The sequence below is a fragment of the Chiloscyllium plagiosum genome, chromosome 16 (assembly GCF_004010195.1).
Source record: "Chiloscyllium plagiosum isolate BGI_BamShark_2017 chromosome 16, ASM401019v2, whole genome shotgun sequence".
NCBI lineage: Eukaryota > Metazoa > Chordata > Chondrichthyes > Orectolobiformes > Hemiscylliidae > Chiloscyllium > Chiloscyllium plagiosum.
In genome coordinates, this window is record NC_057725.1 from 54,400,479 (window position 1) to 54,425,829 (window position 25,351).

The window sequence follows — 25,351 nt, forward strand, 5'->3', positions numbered from 1 at the left end:
AACACCAACTAGCCACGAAACGACACGACCAGCTATCCTTAGTAGCCACACACACAGATGACAAGCAACATGAGTTCGACTGGGACAATACCACTATTATAGGACAAGACAAACTGAGAACAGCCAGGGAATTCCTAGAGGCATGGCACTCATCCACAGATTCAATCAATAAGCACATCGATCTGGACCCAATATACCGACCACTGCAACGGACAGCTGGAACTGACAACCGGAAGCGGCAGATTCAAACCACACAAATGCCGGAGGAAGATCACAGAAAGCGCTTCACAGGAGGCTCCCAAGCACTGAGGATGTCACCTAGACAGGGGACAAAACGTCTGCAACACAAATTCCCAGCTCGGCGAACAGAACCACAACATTAAGCAAACAGTAGCAAGGCCAAGCAATTCCACAACTAATAAATCAGATCAGGACTCTGACTAACTGGCTTCACAAACATCCCCATTCTTAATGATGGGAGAACCCAGCATATCATTGCAAACAACAAGCATTTCCCAGTTTTCGGTGCAAGGTCACTTTTAAATCTTTCCCTTCTCACCTTAAAGTTATGGCCTTGAGGTTTGGACTCCCCAGTCTGGGGGAAAAAACCTTGTCTGTTTACCCTATCCCTGCCCCTCATGATTTTAAAATCCTTTATAAGATAACTTCTCAGCCTTCCAAGTTCCAAGGAAAATAGCCCCAGCCTGTTCAGCCTCTCCCTGGAGCTCAAATGCTCCAACCCTGGCAACATCCTTGTTAATCTTTTATGAACCCTTTCATGTTCCACAACATGATTTGCAGCCAGTCACCACTGTGGCATTGAGAACTCCGTGCATTATACAGCCGGAATTGTAAAAACTGGAACTGAATCAAGAAGCCAAACCAGGTTTTTAAGGGATTATAGGGAGATGGGTAGATAGAGGGTCCACAAAGCAAGTCTTATATTTGAGAGGCTTTGATGCAGAATTAATTGGAGCACTCTAGACTCATTCTAGTGAGTCTTCACTTGCATCATGAGGACGCAGGGAGGAAGAAGAGTGTACATTTCGAGGAAAATGAAGTTGATAAAAAGTCAGGCCTATGTGCTGTGATGTATGACAGTGAAATGCTGTTTCCAATTGGAGTAATTAGCTTAGGAGATCTGCAAACCCATGTGAGTGATATGTGTAATAGCAGCATTTGTTTCAAGGTCCCTTCTGGCAAAACAAATAACTTGTTGAAACAGATTCAGGTATAATAGTGTTTGTATGCTAACGTACAGCCTCTGGGGCTGCAACCAGAAACCAGCCCTACATTATTGTGGTCACACAGAAGGATAATTTAATATTCAATGTCAGGCTTTTTTCTTCCCCATCTAAATTGATTGAACAAGTGGCTTTAACAAAGAAGGGAGGCTGAATGCCACACGTTCAGAAATTGAATTGAGATATGACCTGACATTTTGTTGATTTATGTCAATCATGTGAATTTACAATTTTATTTTCTTGATTTGGGAGTTGAATTAAGGGAATTCAAGGAATTGAAGTCACTTGCTTTAATATATTCTTCCATGAGCTGTCAGAGCTCAGTTTGCTGATTTCCTTGAAGGTGACTGTCAGTGGGGCAGTATCACAACAAGATTCTGGGTTAGGGGAAACATAGTCATGACTTTGAGTCACAAGTGAATACATGTCAACTGCTGTTGAGGACAAGTATGGGTCTCGCTTAGTTGTCATCACATGGATAAATAGCTTACAGGCACTCGGGTCAGTGGTATCTGCTCCCCCTTTGATTGCGATGCAATTCTGATGGGACTAAACTCAGCATGAGGGTAAGTCTTTGACCCCCACCTGAGGTTTTGGTCCTTAAAACTATTCGCATCAGTGAGATGGGCTCTTAGCAATAGGAAACTGGGCGGAGAATTGTTATTGGGACTTTTTTTTAAAACAGGTGTATTATTTATTCACAACCTGTGGGCCTTGCTAGTAAGTCCAGTATCTGTTACCCATCCCTAACTGCCTTAGAGTGCAATAAAGAGTTGCAAACATTGTTGTGGATCTGGAGTCACATGCAAGCCAGACCACATAAGGATTCTGTTCCTTAAAGGGTATGAGTGGGCTTTTCCCTGTGGTGGGGGAGTCCAGAACTAGAGGGCATAGGTTAAGGGTGAGAGAGGAATCATTTAAAAGGGACTTAAGGGGTAACCTTTTCACGGAGGGTGGTACATGTATGGAATGAGCTGCAGAGGAAGTGATGGAGGCTGGTACAATTACAGCATTTAAAAGGCACCTAGATGGAATAGGAAGGGTTTAGAGGGATATGGGCCAAGTGCTGGCAAATGGGACTAGATTAGTTTAGGATATCTGATTTGGCATGGACGAGTTGGACCGAAGTTGTTTCTGTGCCGTACATCTCCATGACTCTAGTGAACCAGATTGATTTAAGTAACAATTCATGAGAATTTCATGGTCACTGTTACTGGGACAACTCTCAATTCCAGATTTTTTTTTTTAAATTGAATTTAAATTTCATCAGTTGCCATGGCAGGATTGAAGCCAGAGCTCAGGTGCCTGACATTTTAGCCCAGCAACGTTACCACTATACCCCATTAACATTTAGAATAGGAACAGTGAGTCTCAGCGTGGGGCTAGGGGGCTTTTCAGAGTGGTGGTTACATTCACTTTCACAATAATCTGCTGCTTCGTTTTTGATCAGTGAACTGCGGCACATTGAGATTGCCTCCCCTAAAGTGTTCTTCAGGCACCTCTGCTAAACTCAGAATGTTGGACCCGGATCATTACGTTAACATTTGGGCTTTGTGATTCCGCTGCTGGCCAACAGAACACTGGGAGGGGTGGAAGTTGGTATTGGTGTGTGGCTGTGCACAGAGGCAACCACCCATCAGAGCCTGTACCTCAGCAAATGTCCGCCCATCCTGGACTCCGATCTACCCACAAAGACCAAAGGTGCTGTAAAATCTGCAACTCATTATACAGGGCTGGACAAATAGAATGGCTGCTTGGGCAAGGTTCCAGAATATTGTCAGTGCTCATTGACCCTTATCCTCAGGGCGTTTTAGGGATTAGGGGAGAAATCTTGGCAAAAGAATGGAGGGAATGTTATACGTGGCAAACTGTTCAAAACTAGTCAAGTTACACTCTGTCCTGGACTTGATAGATTAACCATTCAAAGTTTATGAAGAAGCTGCCAAATCCTCTTTACAACCACAATAAAAATGTGATTGTTGAGGAAAGAATCATCAAGCAGATTTGGCAGCATCTGGGGAGACAGGGTGGCTCAGTGGTTAGGATTGCTGCCTCACAGTGCCAGGGACCCAGGTTTGATTCCACTCTTGAGTCTGTGTGGAGTTTGCACATTCTCCTCACGTCTACGTGGGTTTCCTTCGGGTGCTCCAGGTTCCCCTCTCAGTCCAAAGATGTTCAAGTCAGATGAATTGGCCATGCATAATTGCCCATCGTGTCTAGGGTAGTTTAGACATAGGAAATGCTGGAGCATTGGTAGTGGACAGTTCTGGGTGGGTGCTCTTTGGAGGGTCAGTGTGGACTTGATGAGCTGAATAGTCTGCTTCCATACTGTAGGAATTCTATGATCTGGAATAGTGCACATTAAAATACTCTTCAGTATGTATCTTTAACATTGTTGTACAATCCTAAGAGTAAAATATAAAAACCTTAGATTAACATTTCAGTCAAAGCATTCAGTGACATATATAACTACGTTATTCTCACACACCAGTCTAGCATCAATTCAGCCCCAGTGTCAATAGCAGCAGAATTTTTTAAATTGAATTTTATAGGTTTCTGCTTAATTTCAGTCATGCTTTAAATGGTTAAAATGAAATGGCAATTCCTTAAGATCAATGAGTTAGGAGTGAATATAGTATATTTGTTCCTTCAGAAAGCATTCAGTAAGCTTGCACTAGAGTTTTTTTAAATACAAAATCAGGATTCTTGGGTTTGGAGCAATTTAATGGCATAAACTGAGGATTTGATAATAGACAGAAAGTAGAGAGTTGGAATAAACAGGAATTTTTCAGGATGATAGGGATTACTAACTGAATGATGCAAGGATCCATGTCTGGTCTTCAGCCATTCACAGTTTGTATCAGTGCCGTTGCTTAGGGAATTAAACACATATCTGGTAAATGGGCGATGCTGGGGCACTGGTGGCACAGTCTTAGTGTCTGGATGAAGAGTTTTGGGTTCAAGTTCCACCTGCTCTGGACATGTGTAATACCATCTCTGAAAAGGTTAATTAGAAAATATCTAGATGAGGTGAATGAGTGGCTCTTGTGGTGCAGTGATAATGTCTCTACCTCTGAGCCAGAAGGTCTAGTTCAAGTCCCACTGTTCAGAGGTGTGTAATAACGTTTCAGAACAGGATGTTTAGAAAAAAGCATTTGCACCTTTACTTTATAGTGCACTCAGTGACAACAATCCCCCAATATTAGGAGCTTTATTGCTGCATTGGTGATGTCCCTTTGTCTGGACCAGGATGCTTGGATTCAAGTCCTACCTGCTACAGAAGTGTGTCTGAAGAAGTTGATTAAAAATTTCTAGATAGGTGAATGAGTGAAAAAAGCTGATGACATAAAGTTCGGTGAGAAAGTGAATTCTGAGGAACAGACTGACAATGAAAATCGGAGTCAAGAATGTGGCGCTAGAAAAGCACAGCACGTCAGGCAGCACCCGAGGAGCAGGCAAATTGACGTTTTGGGCAAAGGCCCTTCATCAGGAACGGCTTTTGATGAAGGGCTTTTGCCTGAAACGTCGATTCTGTTGCTCCTCGGATGTTGCCTGACCTGCTGTGCTTTTCCAGCACCACACTCTCAACTCTAATCTCCAGCATCTGCAGTCCTCACTTTTGCATGAAAATGGAGTGAGGCAAGCCAAGTGATTAGCTAAAGACTTGAATAAATAAGGTTCAAGTTCTTTGAGGTTTAAAAAAAAAAATCTCACTGAAACTTAAACAATTCTTAGAGTCCTCAGTACTGAAGATGCTCAGAGGTTATTACCCTGTCCAGAACTAGGGGTCATAAACTCAGAATAAGATGTTTCCAATTATGACTGAGATGAGAAAGAGGTTTTTCACTCAAACTTATGAATATTTTGGAGGTTTCAGAGAGTGGTGAATGCTCAGTCACTGTGTTGTTTAAGATCAATAGGTCATTGGACACTAAGCAAACTAAGGGGCATGGGCATCAGGTCTGAGAGTGGAATTATGCAGAAATTTAGCCACAATCTTAATGAATGGTAGAGCAGGCTCAATGAGCCATGAGACTTCTGCTCCTCTTTCTTAGGTTATTAGTGTAAAAATTGGAACATGAGTGAAGTGGTCATAAAGCTGATTTGTGAAGTGTTGAAGCAGCTTTGCTTTTCCAAGATAGTTTAACAGGCAAATGTGCATTTCCACAAAATATGGGGTGGCCAACGACAGGTGTCTTCAAGTCCGATAAGAAACTGTCATGTAATTCAGTGATTGAGAAGGTTTTGCTTTTTTAAACACATCACATAATACAACAGCGGCCAGAAAGCTTCATAATGCTTGCTGCATTGGCTAATTTCATCCAGGACAACAATTAGCATGTCACAACTGGCCTCAGCAACCCTAGGGGGAGATTAGATTATATTAGATTCCCTACAGTATGTAAACAGGCCCTTCGGCCCAACAAGTCCACACCAACTCTCTGAAGAGTAACCGAGCCAGGCCCATTCCCCTACCAATATTTAGCCCTGACTATTGCACCTAACACTGGGCAATTTAGCATGGCCAATTCACCTGACCTGCACACCTTTGGATTATGGGTGGAAACCCACACAGACACAGGGAGAATGTGCAAACTCCACACAGTCACCTGAGGATGGAATCGAACCTGGGTCCCTGGCGCTGTGAGGCAGCAATGCGAACCACCGTGCCACCCCAATAGGAAAGATCCAAGTCTTGATCATGACCGAATGATTTGCACTGGAGGTGTACCTGGATGGATGAGGACAGATGAGATCAGTCAGTGCATCCTGGGATTAAGTGGTAAGTGCACATAAAATCAAACAGGTTGTTAAGACATGGCAGCTGGCCAGCATTTGCACTCCCTCAGTTTTTTTTTATAGTGAAAAGAGGACCTTTTGTTGACTACCCAATATTTTGTGGAGAATGATATATACCTAATAAACTAACTTGGCAAAAACATAAGCATGAGCGAGGTGAAAAAGGTCATTGTGGCATTCAGGTTACCACGGCAACAATACTGGTTAATGGTCAGTGATAGTGGCTGTCAAGGAAATCAATATTGAATCAAATCCATACCCCTCCAACCTTAGAACCTTGTACATATTGTGAAGAGAAAATATATATATGTTGCAGAGTGATATGAAAACTACAGTTGTATTTCAGGGGATTCAGATACTGAATATAAATTTCTAAATCTTCACTGCAGTGCTTTCAGATGTCTTCCAGAAATTTCTCAGAATCCTGGCTTGTGTCTCTTATACTTTATAATTCAGTATATAGTATTCACCATAATGCTATGTTAGATCAGAGAGGCCTTTTCTTCTTAAAAAATAAAATTTTAAAGAATCTCAAAAGGCATATTTAGAGTCCATCCATTCATCCATCAAAACATTTCACCGAATTCATATTTTGTCTGTCATATCATACTTAGAGCTGCAACTGTGATAAAATGTCGCAAGTTACAGCTGTCAGCTGTGACTCAAATGTAGCATTTATGCATTTGGCTCAGAGATTTGTGGGTTTAAGAGCCATTTATGCATGAGATGTAGGCTAATGTCTGAATGACACGTAAAGCCAAGATTTCAGCCTTTTTTAGGAAAGTGTAAAAGATTCAATGAATCTATTCAAAAAAGAGTAGAGCAATTTCCATGCTGTTTCAACCAATATATGTCCTTCATATCAATGTCACTACAAAGAATATTATCCAGTTTTCATCTTGTCGTTTTTTCTGGTACCTTGCAGGGTGCTTCAAAGTATTTGTTCTACCCACACAAACCCAACCATGTACAATATCCTGAGGAAGAAATACTTACCTATTTATAGTATACTACTGAAACTTTACTAATGCTTGTCGTTTCCTTGACATCTAGTGTATTTTTTTTCCCATTATAATTTTTAAAATTTACAAATAAAATGTTGCCAGTAAAGGAATAAAAACAAACTCAGGAACAGAAGCTGCAGAGGTACAATTCCAACAGATCTTCTTTAACATGCAAAGGCAGGGTTCCAGCCTGTGTAGTAATTAACCATTGAATAAAATCACTCCTTGTTTACTTAACTGCAATCTATTTTGTTGTCTAAGAGATATGCTGACCCATGCTAGTAGATGAATAGTACAGTATATTTCCCTTTCATAGGATATGCATGTCATTTACAAGTCCAATCCTGACTGCACCTGCATGAATTGGTGCCTTGCTAGGCTACCTAAAAGTCTGGCATGTTGCCGTGGGTTAGAAGTGACATATAGGCAAGACTTGGTTGAGGTAGCAAATTTCCTTTCTTAAAAGATATAAGTGAGCCAGATAGGCTTTTACAAGTGCTATCACTTCACCCTGATGAGAAAATTAATTGTGCATGACTGCAAATACTTCTAAAATAACACACAGCAGTCCCCAGGTTGGAAATGGGTTCCATTGCGGAATCCGTTTGCAAGTCAATTTGTATGCAAGTCAGAAAACACAACGCAGGGCAATACAAAACAGATGTTTGTGAGTGCAGGAAATGTTCTCATGAAGGGTCTATAAAATTAACACCCCAGTATGGGATTGTGTTCATAAGTATGAGTGTTTGTTAATTCATAAATCAAAGACCACCTCTAGTATTTGATCATAAGCAGCATCATAGGAGACTCACTGATTTAAAACATAAATTGGATTGTGTGAGGTAATCTGCAATTATATAAAGTGACAAACCATCAGAACAATTTTTTAAAATGCTATCAGTGTGACAAAGGGAAAGAGTTTGCATATTTCCATAATTATATTTCTTCACAAGTCTTTGAGTATTCTGTTAACTTTTGACTCTGTCAATGCTAAGGAGTTATGGAGTATTCTGTGAAGTATTCCTGCCACTCTCCCTTCAGAAAAGTACAGATCATCAATAAGTTTGAGGATAATGATGTTTTTCAGACAAATTTACAAAGAAAAAAATTCAGCAACTAGGGAAAAAGACTATGAGCACATGATACAGATGTTCAGTAGAATAAAAACTGTCAAAATCAGGAGAGAACATCTTATCCATGACTCGAAGACATCAGTACAAAAGTCAGAAACTTAAAACAAGGTTAGATGTTGAAAAATGGTCTTTTATTCTGTATATGTGGAAATAACTCTGAGAAACTGTAGTTGGAACAGGTCAATTTGGTATACATTTAAAAGGCAACTAGAGTGATGTATGCAGTGATGAATGCAGATTGGTTGCAAAGATATCAATATTACTTAATTTCAGAGACTTATAAACGCCAGAAGATCAATGAGTAATAGGAAGTGTGTTATGAAATAGAATAATCTTATGTTGGATTTGGATTGGTTGGACTCAATATTGCTCAGGGATTTCTTATTTAAATTCTGGATTTTCGGTTGTAATTACAGAGTATTGTTTGGTTTAATTACATATAATATCCCCTCCATCCCCCACCCTGTTCTTTTACACAGACCTTTGAAGCTAAAATATACCACATTGAAACAAGGCCATCCAAGAAACCAAAAGATAAAGAGATATTGGAATTCTTCATCCGTTGTGAAACAAACGTTTCAGATATCAGCACCTTGGTCAGTTCCCTGAAAAGAGTTGCAGATGATGTAAAAACAACAAAAGAAGAGAAATGTAAGAATAATGACTTTTCTCCCTCTCTGACTATTGTATGTTTTCTCTTCAGCTGTGCAACTAACAGATTTCAGTATTCTGTGAATATAATTGTTACCCAGTCATGCTCCATAATATTTTAAGATTTTTACTCAATTTTCCCAGATCCTCTCCAATGTTCTCCTTCGCTGAAGGAATTATTTCATGCATTTGCTCCAGAAGTGTGTCAGGCCATCTCTGAACTGGTTGATTAAGGAAGATATCTACTACAGGGTTGGATGCGTCAACTGAATATTAACCTTGAGCAGGAACCAGGCATCGTTCTGTTTAACTTTTCAACTCTGAAAGGAGCTGTGCAGCTTGACCGCTGTCCTAATGGAGATCAGGAAATTCAAGAAGAGACCAGCGATTGAACCTATTTCTTAGAAACTCCAGGATTCAATAGTAATGGCAAACTGCATTTATATAGAACAGTGAAAAAAGTAAGATGCTCCAATTCCCTCACACAGGTGAATTACTCAATAAAATTTCTTTCTGATCTACATAAGGAGATGTGACTTGGTTCCTGAAGTGTGCTGTGAGGAGTGTCCTAAAGGAGGACTTAGAGGTTTAGGAGAGGCATTTCCAGAGCTCAGGGCCCTAGTCAGCTAAAACCATGACTGCCAATGGGATAGCAATAGAATTGGGGAAGCTCAAGAGGCCAGAACTGAAGGGCCTCAGATACCTTGGAGGGTTGCATAGCTGGAGGGTATTACCAAGATAGACAGCAATTAATAGTCAAGGAGAAGACTCAACGTACTGATGATCTGGGAGCCAGTGTGGCTCATTGAAGACTGAGTTAAACAGGACTTGGTGTGAGATAAGACACAGGTGGCAGATTCAACTTTATTAAAGGTGGAAAATAGCATGCTGGTCTGAAGTGCACTGGAGAAGTTAAATTTAGATGCAACAAAGACACGACTGAAGGTTTCAATGACAGATGAGCTGAAACAACAGCAGAGATTGGTGCTTTACAGACAGTGATGAGGGTGGGTTTAATTTGATTCTTCATGGAATGTAGGCATTGCTGGCCAGGCCAACATTTTTTGTCTAATTATTGATACAATGCCCTGGAGAAGCCAGCGCTGAGTTGCCTTCTTGAGCTGCTGCTGTCCCTGAAGTGGGAGGACACCTACAGTGCTATTTGAAAAGGAGTTTCAAGACTTTGGCCCAGTGAGAATGAAGGAATGGTGATGTAGTTCTAAGTCAGGATGTTGTGTGGTTTAGAGGGAAACTTGATGGGGCTGTGTCCAAACACCTGGTCTTCCCAGATGGTAGTGGTTGGAAGTTTGGAACGTCCTGTCAAAGAAGCCTCGGTGACTTACTGCAGTACAACTTTAACACTGCCTTGACTGTGTATCTGTGGAAAAGAGTGAATTTTGAAAGTGGGTGGGATGGAGTACCATTCAAGCTGCTGATCTAACTGATGGAAATGTGGTCAGAAGCTTATTTCATTGTTAAAGAAAATGCCAGATTTTAACCAAATGAGGTGCTTTATTTTCCTAGTGCAAACCATTGGTATAAACTCTCATAATTGTTTAAAAACATCCATGGATCTACATCCAATTTGAATTACCACCTTCATCCAGATGAAGGGTGAAATGAGAAAATCTGGAAGGAAATTGGAAAGTTTAAGCAAAAAGTCTCAGGCATTAGAATTGCTACGCCTTTTGAATATGATGCATAAATTATATATTAGATCATCATTGAGTGAGATGCAGGCAACAAGTGAATGTTAAACAACTGTGGGCATGCTCGGAAACTGGGACAATTTTTTTTTCAACAGTAATGCAATGCTTAATACAACTCTCAAGAATGTCAGTGTGTTTCACATACAATGAATTATAATTAATGTTCTGATCAATGAACAGCACCCATCAAGTAGCAACTAGATGAATGTTATGCAGGTGAGTTGAGGAGATCCTCATTCTTCCTTGAATTACCACGGTTCTTTATGTTCATCTGAAACAAACAGATCAACACTGACAGTGCAACACTCCCTCAGCACTCGCACTGAAATATTGGCCTTACTTATGTGTCCAAATCCTGAACTCTGACTTTATCACATAACCTTCTCTCTATACATCAGAGATGAGAATGTTATCAACCTAGATAAGCTGATACACTGCGAGATATTTGTTATGCACTATCATGTAATAACTTAGCTTTTAAGTAGCACAGATCCAGTGTGTACATGATTTCTTTCAATTATATTATTTAAAATACATTATCTACATTATAATGTATAATATACAGACAGCAGTCAATATACATATTCCAATAGATGCTTCAAACTCTCACTGCCTGATATAATGTAATGGAAAACTAAGAGGCTGAAAAACATTAGGCAGTAATTCTTCCCAGCTATCTTCATGCCCTAGAGCAGAATTTATGTTTACAATTGGACCAGGACAAAGATCAAATCTTATTAAATGACTGTTGTTCCTCTGATGTTGCTGATAATTAAATTCATTCAATGACTCATTGAGTTAGAATCAGCCACAACCCTGATTGGACGTACAGGTTTGCCGCAGGTACATACTGGTGATATGTGACATTATCCTACTCTTGTTTAGTTCCTCTGTTTATCAGGCTGATCATTTAAAAATACTGCAGAATTATTCTCTCCATTGCTAGCTCTGCATGAAGTGGTTACCTTCCAATAATATATGCATCACAGGTGCTTTTTGATGCTTTGAAACATTCCAATTAGTTAATCTGTGCTTCCATTTTATCTCCTTTCTTTCACTTCTAGTTCATTGGTTTCCAAAAAAGCTATCAGATTTGGATAGATGTCATCAATTAGTTACAAAATATGAGCCGGAATTGGATCTGGATCATCCGGTAAGCTTTCAAATTTATGTGAAGGAATCTTTGCTGGGGAGATGTCACCAATCAAAAACTTTCAATTCCAAAGGAGTAGAGTTTGAGAAAACAGTTTAGGAGGAAGCTCATATGGAACAGGTTCATGAGCAAAGACTGGTCAGGGCAAATGGTCCATTTCTGGGTTGTAGAACTTTTGTAAAACTCTTTCCATTTCTGCCATTATTAAAACAACAATTCTGGTCACCCTATAGGAAGGATATTATTACAATGGAGAGGGTTCAGAAGAGTTTTACCGGGATGTTGTTGGAAATGGAGGGTTGGAGTTATTTTTAAAAATGTCTGGAGAGGCTGGGACTTTTCTCGCTTGAGCATAGGAGGTTGAGGGGTGACCTTGTAGAGGTTTGTAAAATCATGAGGGGCATGGATAAATGGCACTTGAAACTTCTCGGGTGGGGGATTTCGAGAGTGGGGGCTTATTTTAAAAGTGAAAGGAGAATGATTTAAACAAGAATTGGGGGCTTTTTTTTACACGGAGTGGTTCATATGTGGATTGAAATTCCGGAGCAAGTGGTGGATGTGGGTACAGTTACTATTTTTGGATAAATACATGAACAAGAAATGTTTGGAGGGATCAGGGCCAAGCACAGGCAGGTGGGGCTAGTTTAGTTTGGGATTATGATCGGCATGGACTGATTGTATCAAAGGGTCTATTTCTGTGCTGCATGACTCTATGACTGACCAAACAATTACAATATACTATAAAAAGAGATAAGTGTGTCTTACTCGATACCATTCACTTTGTGTTCATGCTGTGTGCTTTGGCATTGCTGCTTCCAGATAGGATTATATAATCTGTGCAACATTTTTCCCAGCATAATACAGTTCATTTCTGCTCAACTGTGAATAACAAGTGCTGTCTGTTGCTCACTATCTTCAATCCTAGAATCTCTGGAGCAAGTACTTTGGAAGTGCTTCACATCAAAAGGAAGATTTAACACGTGTGACAAAAAAGTAGCCGAACTATAAGGTGGTGCTGTCCCTGGTAGAAACTTGTAAATGTATATATCACATTCGAGATCTTATTTGGAAAAGACAGTTCTAGAGCAAAAGTTCTGTTTTGTTGCTGTTCTTGTAGTTCTGGACATGTAGCCTGCCATTAGAATTGATGGCCAAGAATTAGTCAGTGACTCCTACCGCCCTACATTCCTCTGTGTCGATACGTCTTCAAGCACCGGACCAGATGATGAATTGAATTGAATTGAATTTATTGTCATGTGTACCAAGGCACAGTGAAATACTTTGGCTTGTGAGCAATACAGGTCACAGAGTTAAGTAACATTAATAAGTAAATAATGGGTAAACAATGGGGAAAAAAAACACAGGTTCAGGCGAATGTTAAGAGTTTGAGAGTCCATTCAGTATTCTGACAATAGTAAGGTAGAAACTGTTATGAAACCGGCAGGTGCGTATGTTCAGGCTTCTATACCTTCTCCCCAGTGGTAGAGGTTGTAGAGAAGTATCGCCAGGGTGGGATGGATCTTTGAGTGCTGGCGGCCTTTCCTTGACATCGGACCTGGTAGATAGATTGTATAGCTGGGAGGTTGGCCTTTGTGATCGTCCGGGCTGAGTCCACCACTCTCTGTAACCATCTCCGATATTCAAAGCAAGCATGCAGGTACAGCAGGCAGTGAAGAAAGATAATAGCATGCTGGCCTTCATAACAAGTGGAATTGAGTATAGAAGCAAAGAGGTTCTTCTGCAGCTGTACAGGGCCCTGGTAAGACCGCACCTGGAATATTGTGTGCAGTTTTGGTCTCCAAATTTGAAGAAAGACATTCTGGCTATTGAGGGAGTGCAGCGTAGGTTCATGAGGTCAATTCCCGGAATGGCGGGACTATCTTACGTTGAAAGATTAGAGCGACTGGGCTTATGTACCCTTGAGTTTAGAAGGCTGAGAGGGGATCTGATTGAGACGTGTAAGATTATTAAAGGATTGGATACTCTGGAGGCAGGAAACATGTTTCCGCTGATGGGTGAGCCCAGAACCAGAGGACACAGTTTAAAAATAAAGGGTAGGCCATTTAGAACAGAGTTGAGGAGGAACTTCTTCACCCAGAGAGTGGTGGGTGTATGGAATGCTCTGCCCCAGAAGGCTGTGGAGGCCAAGCCTCTGGATACTTTCAAGAAAGTGTTGGATAGAGCTCTCAAGGATAGTGGAATCAAGGGTTATGGGGATAAGGCAGGAACAGGATACTGATTGAGGAGGATCAGCCATGATCATAATGAATGGTGGTGCTGGCTAGAAGGGCAGAATGGCCCACTCCTGCACCTATTTCTATTGTACAGCTGCCATACCAAGTAGCGAATCCAGACAGAATACTCTCGACGGTGCACCTATAAAAGTTGGCAAGGGTATTCGGTGTCATGCCTAAATTCCTCAGCTGCCTGAGGACAAGGAGATATTGTTGGGCCTTTGTCACCAGTGCATCCACATGAAGAGTCCAAGAAAGCTTGTTGTGGATGACCACTCCCAGGAACTTGACACTCTCTACTCATTCCACCTCTTTGCTGTTAATGTGGAGGGGGGCATGATACATTCTGCCGAAAGTCAATAATGAGTTCCTTGGTTTCGCTGGCATTGAGAGCTAGGTTGTTCTCAGACACTATTTTTGCTAGGTTTTCCACCTCCCATGTGTAGTCTGTTTTGTCCCCATCTGAGACTCAACCGACTATGGTGGTGTCATCAGCGAAATGAAATTCGAGTTATTGTAGGTGTAACACTTTGGTGAGGCAGTAGGAGGAGGCATAGTAGTGGGCAGCGGAGGAGTCTGGATAGTCACATGGATGTGAACAGCAAACAACTATTAGGAAGTATAGCACCGGAGTGACGTTTATAGACACGTCTTGCATTGTTGATGATCAGTGCAGATGGATATAAATTATGCTGCAAATTACTGTCATTACACTCACGACAGATGTACTCTGAGCTATCTGGAAAGAAAAAGAATGTAGAGGACAACTTGCATTTATATAGCATCCCTCATGTGCTCACAAAGTCCCAAACCTCTTCACACTCAACGAATACTGCCATGATGGGGCCACTGTTGTAAAGTAAGAAATGTGACAGCCTATTAAAGCAAAATAAGCTCTGTCAAACTGCAAGGTGATAATACCCTGTTTTCATGTTGGTTGAGGGATATTTGCTTCCAGGGTGGTCTCCTATGGGCAAGTGGTTCAGGGTGGCCCGGTGGCACAGTGGTTAGCACTGCTGCCTCATAGCACCATGGTCCCAGGTTCAATTCTAGCCTCGGGCAGCTGTCTGTGTGGATTTTGCACATTCTTCTTGTGTCTGTGTGGGTTTCCTCCCACAATCCAAAGATGTGCAGGTCAGGTGAATTGGCCATGTTAGGTGCATTAGTCAGAGGGGAAAATGGATCTGGGTGGGTTACTCTTCGGAGGGTCAGTGTAGACTGGTTGGGCTGAAGGGCCTGTTTCCACATTGTAAGAAATCTAAATCCCCTGCTCTTTATCAAAGTAGTGGTAAGGGATTATTTACATCCATCTGATAGGACAGAGAGCTATGGCTTAATGTCTCCTTTGAAAGGCAGAATCTTGAATTGTGAAGTACATATTTAGTCCTGCACTAAGAGCATTGGCCTCAATGTGTGCAAAAGAAGCAAAGGCAATGTGAAAAACAAGTAGTTAGGGTATGAAATGTATTGCTTGAAAATATGATTTGATTGCATTTGATTTCATTCAATTTGATTTATCATTGTCACATGTACCAAGAAACAGTGAGAAGTATTGAATTGCATGCTAACCAAATAAATCATACTTTATATAAGTACATCAGAGTAATAGAACAGAATGCTGAATATAGTGTTGCAGCTACAGAGAAGGTGCAGAGAAAGATCAACTTTAATATATGAGATGTCTACTCATAAGTCTGATAAGCTGTTCTTAAATCTGTTGATTCGTATTTTCAAACTCTTGTGTCTTCAGCCTGATGAAAGAGAGTATAACCGAGGTGGAAGGGATCTTTGATTATGTTGGCTGCTTTCCTGAGGCAGCCAGAAGAGTAGATGGCGTCAATGTATGGAAGGCTGGTTTTCGTTGGGGAGGTAGTATCGATTTGGATCCATTACAATTCTGTGATTTCTTGTTCAAAACAACACAGTGCCACTTGAGCCCATAAACCTTGGACTCTGTAGTGGAAGTTCAAAAGGAGAGACTGAGACTGTTCACAGTCATGACCATTTTCACAGTTGTATTGGTGTCTGCAGAAAAGATACCAGCAGATGTCAGTGTTGCCCTGGAAAAGTGCACCCGACAAAATGTGAAGAATGTCTTTGGACATTACCAGAATCTGTGCCCACAGCTGCAAGGCTAAGTCTGGCTATATGCATTCTATTTCTCATGCAGCCTCATATCCATGAACTGTACTCCTCAAAAGTGAAGAATTATGAGTACACAATTCAGTATTAGGAATTGCAATTTCAGCAGCAAAGTATGAACGTTGGAAAGCTGATGTAATAGAAAATGCTGAAAATATTCAGCAGGTCAGGCAATACCTGTAGAGAAACTGAATGGATGCCTCACATTAATAGCCTCTGATTAGAATTCATACAGCAGGATACAGCAAAATAGCTTTGAATGTTTACTTCCTGCCTGCTCGATATTGCTCATTTAATGTGGATACGCTGAATGCATATAAGTACATTTTGTGTTAGAACAGTTTAAGACTATCTAAAGGGTAAGCCCTTAAGTCAACCAGTTGCAGTTGCAGCTGGAAAAATCATTTTCCAGTCAATGCTCTACCCCTCATACATATATTCCTTTTTGCTGGATTGTTTGTCTTCTGCCCTCCTTTATCACTGAATACTGGATTGTATCCCAGAAATATCCTCAGCAAAAATGTCAAAAAACTGTACTAATATATGATGATAACGACATATTATAAAAAAAATTATAAACTTTGAAGGTGTGTCGTATTTGTCACCCTATATTCTTCAGTCATTTCATTACTTTGTCAACAGAGGGCGGCATAGGACATACTGAGAGATCAGGCAAATTACCAGGTGTTAGCCAGAGCAATAATGCCTTGAACAGCTATTGCTCTGATTTTAATTATTTGTTCATGGGATGTGGATATCACTAAAGTTCTCATCCCTTGTTGCCTTTGGGAAGGAGATGATGAACTGTCTCGTTAAATTACCGTAGTCCTTATGATGCATCTCCATCCACAGTGCTTTTAGGAAAGAATTTCCAGGATTTTGACCCAGTGACAGTGGGCAATATTGTTCCACGTAAGGAGGCTGAGTGGCTTGCAGAGGAACTGGTAGGGTGGAGGTGTACTGACTCTGCATCACCTGCTTATCGTACGATGGATGAAAACATTGACAACTCAGTTGGCTGTAACACACGAAACAATAACAGTGATAACGTACACATTGATGCTTAGTTTAGGCTCCAGCAGGGGCACTCAGTCTCTGACCTCACTACAACCTTGGTCCAAATGTTCTGCTGTCCTGTGCTAATTGTTAGGAATTGGTGGGTTTGGAAGGCTTTATTGAAAGAGCCAGGCTGATTTGCTGCATTGCATTTTGAAGACTGTACACACTGCTGTCACTAGGCATTGGGTGGTGAAGAGAGTGAAATGCTGACGTTGATATATGGGGCACCAATGAGATAGGCTATTTAGGCCTGGATGGTGTCAAGCTTTTAGAATGTTGTTACATCTGGGCTCATCCAAGCAAGAGGAAAATATTCTATAACATTCTTGACTTGTGCATTGTAGATAATGTTACCGGTGAGTCAGGAGTTACTCACTCCAGAATTCCTAACCTCAATCTGCTGTTGTAGTGTCTTTTCTTTACACAGCTGGTCCAGTTCAATTTAGCATCAATGATGACCCCAGGATGTCAACAACAGGATTTCAACAAGGAACATGCCATTGAACATCAAGGGGAGATGGCTAACTTCTGTCTTTTTGAAGATGGTCATTGGCTGACATTTGTGTGGTATGACTACTATTTGTCACTTAGCAGATCAGAAGGAGTAGTGAATGATACTCAATGTTGTGCAGTCATCGGCGAACATCCCCACTTCTGACCTTATGATGGAGATGTCGTCATTGTTGAAGCAGGGGAAAATGGTGGGGCAAAGGACCCTAACCTGAGGAACTCCTGCAGAACTCCACTGGAGTTGGTTGGGCCGAGGACTCTACCCTGAGGAACTCCTGCAGAGCTCTGCTGAAGCAGCAGTGATAGATTTCCAGCAATCTAGAACCATTTCTTTTTTGTACTAAGTATGATAGCAACCAAAAGAGACTTTTCCCCTGATTCTCATTGACTCCAGGTTTGCTAGGGCTCCTTGATATCGCACTCAGTCAAATGAAGGCTTGATGCCAAGGGAAGCTGGCCTTCTAATTTTCTCCTCATGGTCCATGGACTTCTGAATTCTGCAGGCTCGGGGTCTTGGAGCATCTAGGCAACTGTGAGTGAACACTGGGTAAAGGTCATCCCTCTCACCTCGCCTGCAGTTCAGCTCTTTTGTCCACATTTGGACCAAATGAGGTCAGGGGCTGAGAGCGCCTGATGGAACCCAAACTGAGCATCAATGTGTACATTATTACTGTTGTTGATTAGTCTGTTACAGCCAACTGAGTTGTCAACGTCTTCATCCATCGTACGATAAGCAAGTGATGCAGAGTCGGTCAGAAGACCTTATGGAACATTGAGATGATGCAAATTAGACTGTACAATCGTTAATCAATAATCAAAATGGCAAACATTTTCTAATAAGATAAAGCCACTTTGCCATTTGATGGCTCCTTCACTAGCTCTATGCGAGTGCTGAAATTAACATCATAACATACTATAATAAGGTGATTGATTTGAATTAATCCGACCTTCCTCCATTACTCCCATACCCAATGTTCACGTTTATTCAAGCTATTTGCCATTCAAAGCCAAAAACCAGACTCTTTAAACTGAGTGGAATAATGCAGAGGCCTAAAGGCTTATGATAAGGGATCACAATACTTTAGGAACCCCTCAATAAAATGAAAACTGAAAGATTGCATACAATTTCAGTATTAGCTCCATATAAGTATAGTATATTGCAATATGATTTTTCGTACAGTCATAGAGATGCACAGCACGGAAACAGACCCTGTTGTCCAACTCTCCTTGTTGGCCACTTATCCTAAATTAATCTAGTCCCATTTGTTATCCCACCAAACCTTTCCCTTTCATGTACCCATCCAGATGCCTTTTAAATGTTGTCATTGTATCCATCTCCTCCACTTCTCCTGGCAGGTCATTCCATACATGCACCACCCTCTGCATGAAAGTGTTGTCATTTTGAAATCTCTGCCCTCCAGTTTTGGACTCCTCAATGCTGGGAATAAGACCTTGGCTATTCACCCTCTCCATGTACCTCATGATTTTATAAACCTCCCAGCCTCAAATGCTCTGGGTAAAATCACACCAAACTACCCTGCCTCTCCTTATAACTCAAGCCCTCCTTTCCCAGCAACATCCTGGTAAATCTCTTCTGTACCTTCTCCAGCTTAAAATATCCTGCCTATAGCAGGGTTACCAAAACTGGGCACAATACTCCAGAAGAGGCCTCACCAACATCCTGTACAATTTTAACATATTAGGCTGGTGGGTGGCACGGTGGCACAGTGGTTAGCACTGCTGCCTCACAGCGCCAGAGACCCAGGTTTAATTCCCACCTCAGGCAACTGTCTGTGTGGAGTTTGCAGATTCTCCCTATGTCTGTGTGGGTTTCCTCCAGGTGCTCCAGTTTCCTCCCACAGTCCAAAAATGTGCAGGTTAGGTGAATTGGCCATGCTAAATTGCCCGTAGTGTTAGGTGAAGGGGTAAATGTGGGGGAATGGGTCTGGGTGGGTTGCTCTTCTGAGAGTCGTGTGGACTTGTTGGGCCGAAGGGCCTGTTTCCACACTGTAATTAATCTAATAACGTCCCAACTCCTATACTCAAAGATCTGAGCAATAACCGCAAGCATGCTAAATGGTTTCTTAATCACTCTGTCTACCTATGATGCAAACATCAAACAATTATGTAACTGAACCCTGAGGTCTCTCTGGTCTTCAACACTGCCAAAGGCCCTACTTTTAATTGTATGTCTTTATTTGTTTTACCAAAATGCAATATCTCGCATTTGCCAAAACTAAAATTAGTGAAAAAAACAATGCTTTGTACTTTTGGCTGATAAATCAACATTTGAAGCCGAATTGTCTGAATCCATTGGGTTTCTGCTGGCCTCATGGAAGATGAAGTGTAAATGGAAGTTGCCAGTAGGGAACCTTTGGAATCTCCATTGTAGCAGAGTCCAAAGGGGTAGCCTGGGACATTGAAGGTTCCGCTACATCCTTAACCCTTCAAAAGTTTTCACTTAAATCAGAGATTCAGAGGATTCCAATGAACTTAAGCAAGGTAGTTACTCAGAAAGGGTTAGACTATGCCATACATTGTCCAGTTCCTGAGTAACTATTAAACTGGTCCCATACTTGACTCTCAAAGCTCCTCTGCTAGAGCCCTTACCATTTCTAGAGCCTCATCTGACATCTTCTGAGAGGTGACACCCCCTTTCCCTGCTCCACACCTGACTGCACCGCTATCACTCCCCACACCCCCTCCGAGGTTATGTCCACCTTCCACACCCCCTGTTGGATTCCAACTCTCCCATCCACCCAAGCTACCTAATGTCTGCATCACTTATCTGGGCACCTGGCCCCTTTGCCATCTTGCACCTGGTGCCCTACCTCCCTGGCACCCTGCCCTCTTCCCAATTGGCATCCTATGTGATTGGTACTACCACTTCCTACCCAAATGCACATTACCCCTGTACCCTGATCTCCCGGCATCCTACTAACTTGGCATCTAATTCACAGGCTCTACGAAGAACTGTCAGAATGGAGAGCTCGACAGTTCTAAAGGAGACTCCTTTTGTGAAGAAAAGGGAGTGAAGTGACAACCTGCAAGAGATTGCCAGTGCTCAGGAAATCTAGCCCAATATTTCCAAGCAATGCACACTGCAAGAATCCATTCACCCTTTCAGCTCTGTTACATTAGTCACAGAAGATATGACAAGAGGACTGGGATTGACCATTTCCTCTAATATCCAACTCCGGTCAGGTGGAAGAATTCTACTTTGCATCTGTTTCTAGCCTTTGTTTCTGCCACCTGTATCTGATATCAAGCAACCCTTGTCTTATTATGATCCCAGACTAGTCTCCAAATTTTAAATTATGATCTGTGTAGGAACCAGTGAACCTTTTTACGAAGCTGACCATGTGTGAGATCCCAGGTACTCAGTAAGAGAATAAAGCAACACGATTTTAACGATTTGAACCAACAACAAAGTGTTTTATCATACAAATTTAGAAGAGCGATACAATCCACAATACATATGCTAACAGCCAGAACTAACCTCAGGTATATATGGATGACAGACTAACTATGGTTGAACATCCATAATGCGGTCAAGGCAGATGCCATGGATTTTTCCATAAACCCGCAATGTTGGTGCAACTGTGTTGCATCAAACCTGATTAAACTTTATAAGTCATTCCAAGATTTTGGAGCTCTTACAAAAACAAACTGCTTCTACAATGGCTCAAATTCTGGTAGTTCATTCCCCTGGGTTCTGGAAATTGCACTCAGGCACCTGCTCACAGGCACAACTTCAGCTTTTCACAGATAGCTAGCTTCGCCAAGCTGACACCGCATCTGTATTACTTCAAGCTTAGGTCTACCTTAGCTACACAAGGCAAATACCGTGTGGGCTTTCTTCATCCCTGCTGTCAGCGACACTGAACTGTTAATGGCATATGGCCTTTTCCAAGTGCCTACAGCTCCCAGAGCTTTTCCTGAGCTCGAACCCCAACATTTAGCGGCACATCCTGCCTCTCTGGACTTCACTGCCCTAACAGATTTAAGCTTGATGTGGAGGTGTTGGACTGGGTTGGAAAATGTGAGAAATCAGATGACACCAGGTGAACGAAGGGCAATGCTCCAAAAGCTTGTGATTGCAAATAAACCTGTTGAACTATAACCTGGTGTCATCTGACTTCCGAACTTTAAGCTTGCTGCTCCTACACTTTTTGAAGATAGTACCTCTCCTTTCTGCTCCTATGTACTGGATTGACTAAAGGAACCCAAGGTTAGCAACTTTGTCCTCTGCCTCCACCAATTCCCTGGAATTGACTGTTCATTAATCCTTGATCTGATCTATATGACTGATTGAAGGAATGTAACAATTCCCACCCATATTGCGAGACAGTATTGAATGGGGCTACTTCTTCGAAACCATTAAATGGAACATTTCCTTGAAACTGTCTCTTCCTTGAATTTACAATATTCACAGACTGTTGGCTTGGGCATTACAAAATGGAAACAAAAGAGGATTTCATTACACCGTGGGTATTTGATGAAAGCAGAGTATAATGTCTAATATTTTAAGCCTTTTTTAAACAGCTACATGGTTCAATGCTATATATATATCACTCAGTTTAAATGGTGGTTTATTTAAAATAAACCATCTTTTGACATTGAGTCGCTACTTAACCCAGTCACCTTTTTAGGATGGAGGACTATGTGGTTCACCATCATTCAGTAGTTTATTTTGTTTTGGTCACTGCCTGGTCCCTGTTGTGTATCCTGAAAGCAAGAGCCTGCCAAAAAGATCAGCGTAACTTTTTATGGTTTGTTTTAGCTGAATTACAAAACAGGGTCTAAAATCCTATAAACTGTCAACTTCAACCCTGCAGAACTCAGGAAGTTTATGGGCCTCTACCCAGACTCAACATTCTACTGAGGTACATCGTGTTCTTTACATCTGTTTCTGTGCACTCAGTTTATGCTAGTTGTAGCCAATGTCTCTCTCTCTCTCCACATATATTGTAAGTGCGTGCATTTGTTTGTGGTTTGGACTGGGCTGATTTTATAGTCACATCTGGGTTGCCCAGAAAGTCCTAAAATGTAAATCAGACCCTGTAGTGGCTGATTTTTAAAGGGGTCTGAGCCTGGAGCACATCCCAGCAAATTGCAAATTTTCAAGATTGTGGAACTGCAGTCAGTGTATTTATATAGAATTTCAGGCAGCATTTGATGTGCTGTAAGGGACTAATAGGTAGTAGAGTGGAAGGTAGAATTAAGAAGGAATATGGTTGTATGGATGACCGGTAAAAGAAGTGGACTGATGAGATGAACGATGAACCACAGACTTCATCTGTGTGGGGTCCCTTTGATTTGCACAAATGACCTTCAGAACTGAGGGAACAACATTGAAACTTGCTGACGACTCTAGTTTGGGAGCACACATGTTCAGGGCTAAAGGACAAATGAGAAAGATTGCCTGGTACAATTCAATATAGAAAACCATGGTCATACATTTTAAAATAGCTAAAGAAACCAGACCTTAGATAATAACATATGAAGAGATCGAGGGGAAAGAATATTTGGTGTGTAAGTACAGCAGTCACGAAAGATGACAGCATAGATAGGTAAAACAGCAAAAGGAAAGGACGGTTGAATTGTTTGGTTTTGTCCTGGATCCTTAGAAAGCAAAAAACAGAAATGTTTGACTTTTGAAAGATCATAGTTAACTTGTATTTCTGTTTATGTGCAATTTGACCATCCCATTGTAGGGTGGATGTAAAAGCAATGAAAGGGTGGTAAGGTGAGGACTAACAGTAATGAAGCAAGGAATGGAAAGCTCAGTTATTCTGCTACAAAGTTTGCAAGATTAGGAGGTAGCTTCACAAAAATCTTGAAGATTATGAAGGCTTCTGAAAAAGTGAATAGCAATGATTAGATTCCCAACAAGTCCACACTGACCCTCCAGAGAGTAACCCATCCAGACCCATTTCCATCTGACTAGTGTACCTAACACTATGGGCAATTTAGCATGGCCAATTCACCTGACCTTCACACCTTTGGATTGTGGGAGGAAACCAGAGAAACCCACGTAGACGCAGGAAGAATGTGCAAACTCCACACAGACAGTCGCCTGAGGCTGGAATCAAACCTGGGACTATGGTGTTGTGAGGCAGCAGTGCCAACCACTGAGCCACCATGCCACAAATGATTTGAAATCTGCCTTTAAGTTCATGAGAAAACTAATGAAAGGGTTAAAGAAACCAATATTTCTACAGGCAATGGTTAGAGTTTGTCATTCTTTATCTTGCAAACCGCTGCTAATTTTCATTTTCTGAAATAAATAACTCAGGGGAAAAAAGCAATATTGATGTTTATGGGGAGTCAGCAGTAAGATGGGATTGGTGTTTGCAACTTGTGGAGAAAAACACTGTCGATCAAGTTGCCAACTTTCAAGTAGTAACGTTTTATCATTCTGCTTAATAATTTTCTTCTCAGGTGAGGTGAACTATTTATACAATCTAGTTGTTTTATCTACAGGTACAAGTGTACTGTGGATAATTAAGAGATTATCACAAATACTCAGCATATTCTCCCAAGATTCCCGTGAAGGTACAAGTCTATTTAAAATGAATGAGTAGCACCTGCACTGGAATGTTGTATGCGTTAAAAGCATAACAACGTGTATATAATTTGTCTGCCAATTGCTGGTATTTGTTTTGAGACTTTAATCTCTTCATTTTTTGTGTTATTTGAAAAGAATTCTGCCATTGTTTGCTCAAATGTAACCTTACTGTATTTCAGTAAGACAAAAAGGTGACATCAACTCCAATTATTAAATGTCCTCTCCCAGGATATAGCCTCAATACACAAGAAAGTTAGAGCTCCAGCGCAAAAGCCACATTCTTCAAAGTTACTGTTTTGCCATGTCAGTGTCTGTCTTGGGTTAGACTTAGGGTTAGACTGATGTCATCCTATACACCTTGCAAGAACAAGAAGTGTGGTCCACTTATTTAGCTTTTACATTCCGGTTCAATCATATCAGACAATGATAACGGAGTTATTCACAAATCAATAAAATTAACCTTCGTCAATTAAATCAGCAGGTTGCTCTGATGTTATATTCCGGATGTGGGAGAAAATGCAGCTAAACTTTGGCACCTTACTGGATTGTGCAATGTAACTTTTCCATTTTGTCATCTTATCATTTTGATTTTTGTGTTGCTTTACTGCAGGGCTACTCTGATACTCAGTACAGGGACCGGCGGAGGCAGATTGCAGAAATTGCGATAAATTATCGATAGTAAGTACATGGTGACTTCAAAGGGATTTAGTGGAGTGTAGGGATTCCCCCACCCCCTGATGAAAGGCCTTGCCTGAACCCTGAGCAAAGCGGGAAGGTGATATCACCATTGCCAAGCTAGAAACCTCAGTAAAAGAGAAAGGGATGTGATGCATTATGATGGACAGGCCAGACAGAAAGGGCTACCTGGGGGAATGTTACTGCCTTCCAGCAGCTTGGTGAGAGGGGTCAATTAATGAGTTTACTGCTCTATTACTCACCTCCAGCCTGCCAACATAATAAGATTCCCAGGGCATTTTAGCACTGTCCCCATTGCACCTCCAGCATACCCATGATTATTGAACTGTAAAATCCAGCCCCGAGTCCTACTGCCCATATTATGAGAATTCATACAGTCTGTTTTATTGACTCACTTTGCTTACTCCAAGGATGTCAACCCATGAGTACTAACTGATGCTTGTCT

At 41.3% G+C, this 25,351-nt stretch overlaps 1 protein-coding gene across 2 annotated transcripts in view; it reads left to right on the forward strand.

Annotated features, from left to right (window-relative positions):
• th (tyrosine hydroxylase) overlaps positions 1-25,351 on the forward strand; it is a 62,942-nt gene that overhangs the window by 14,469 nt on the left and 23,122 nt on the right. For both annotated transcript variants that reach the window (XM_043706153.1, XM_043706152.1), the window contains exons 3-5: positions 8,661-8,832; positions 11,606-11,694; positions 24,821-24,888. In XM_043706153.1, the coding sequence (XP_043562088.1) occupies positions 8,661-8,832; positions 11,606-11,694; positions 24,821-24,888 (329 nt within the window). The remainder of the gene's footprint in view (positions 1-8,660; positions 8,833-11,605; positions 11,695-24,820; positions 24,889-25,351) is intronic.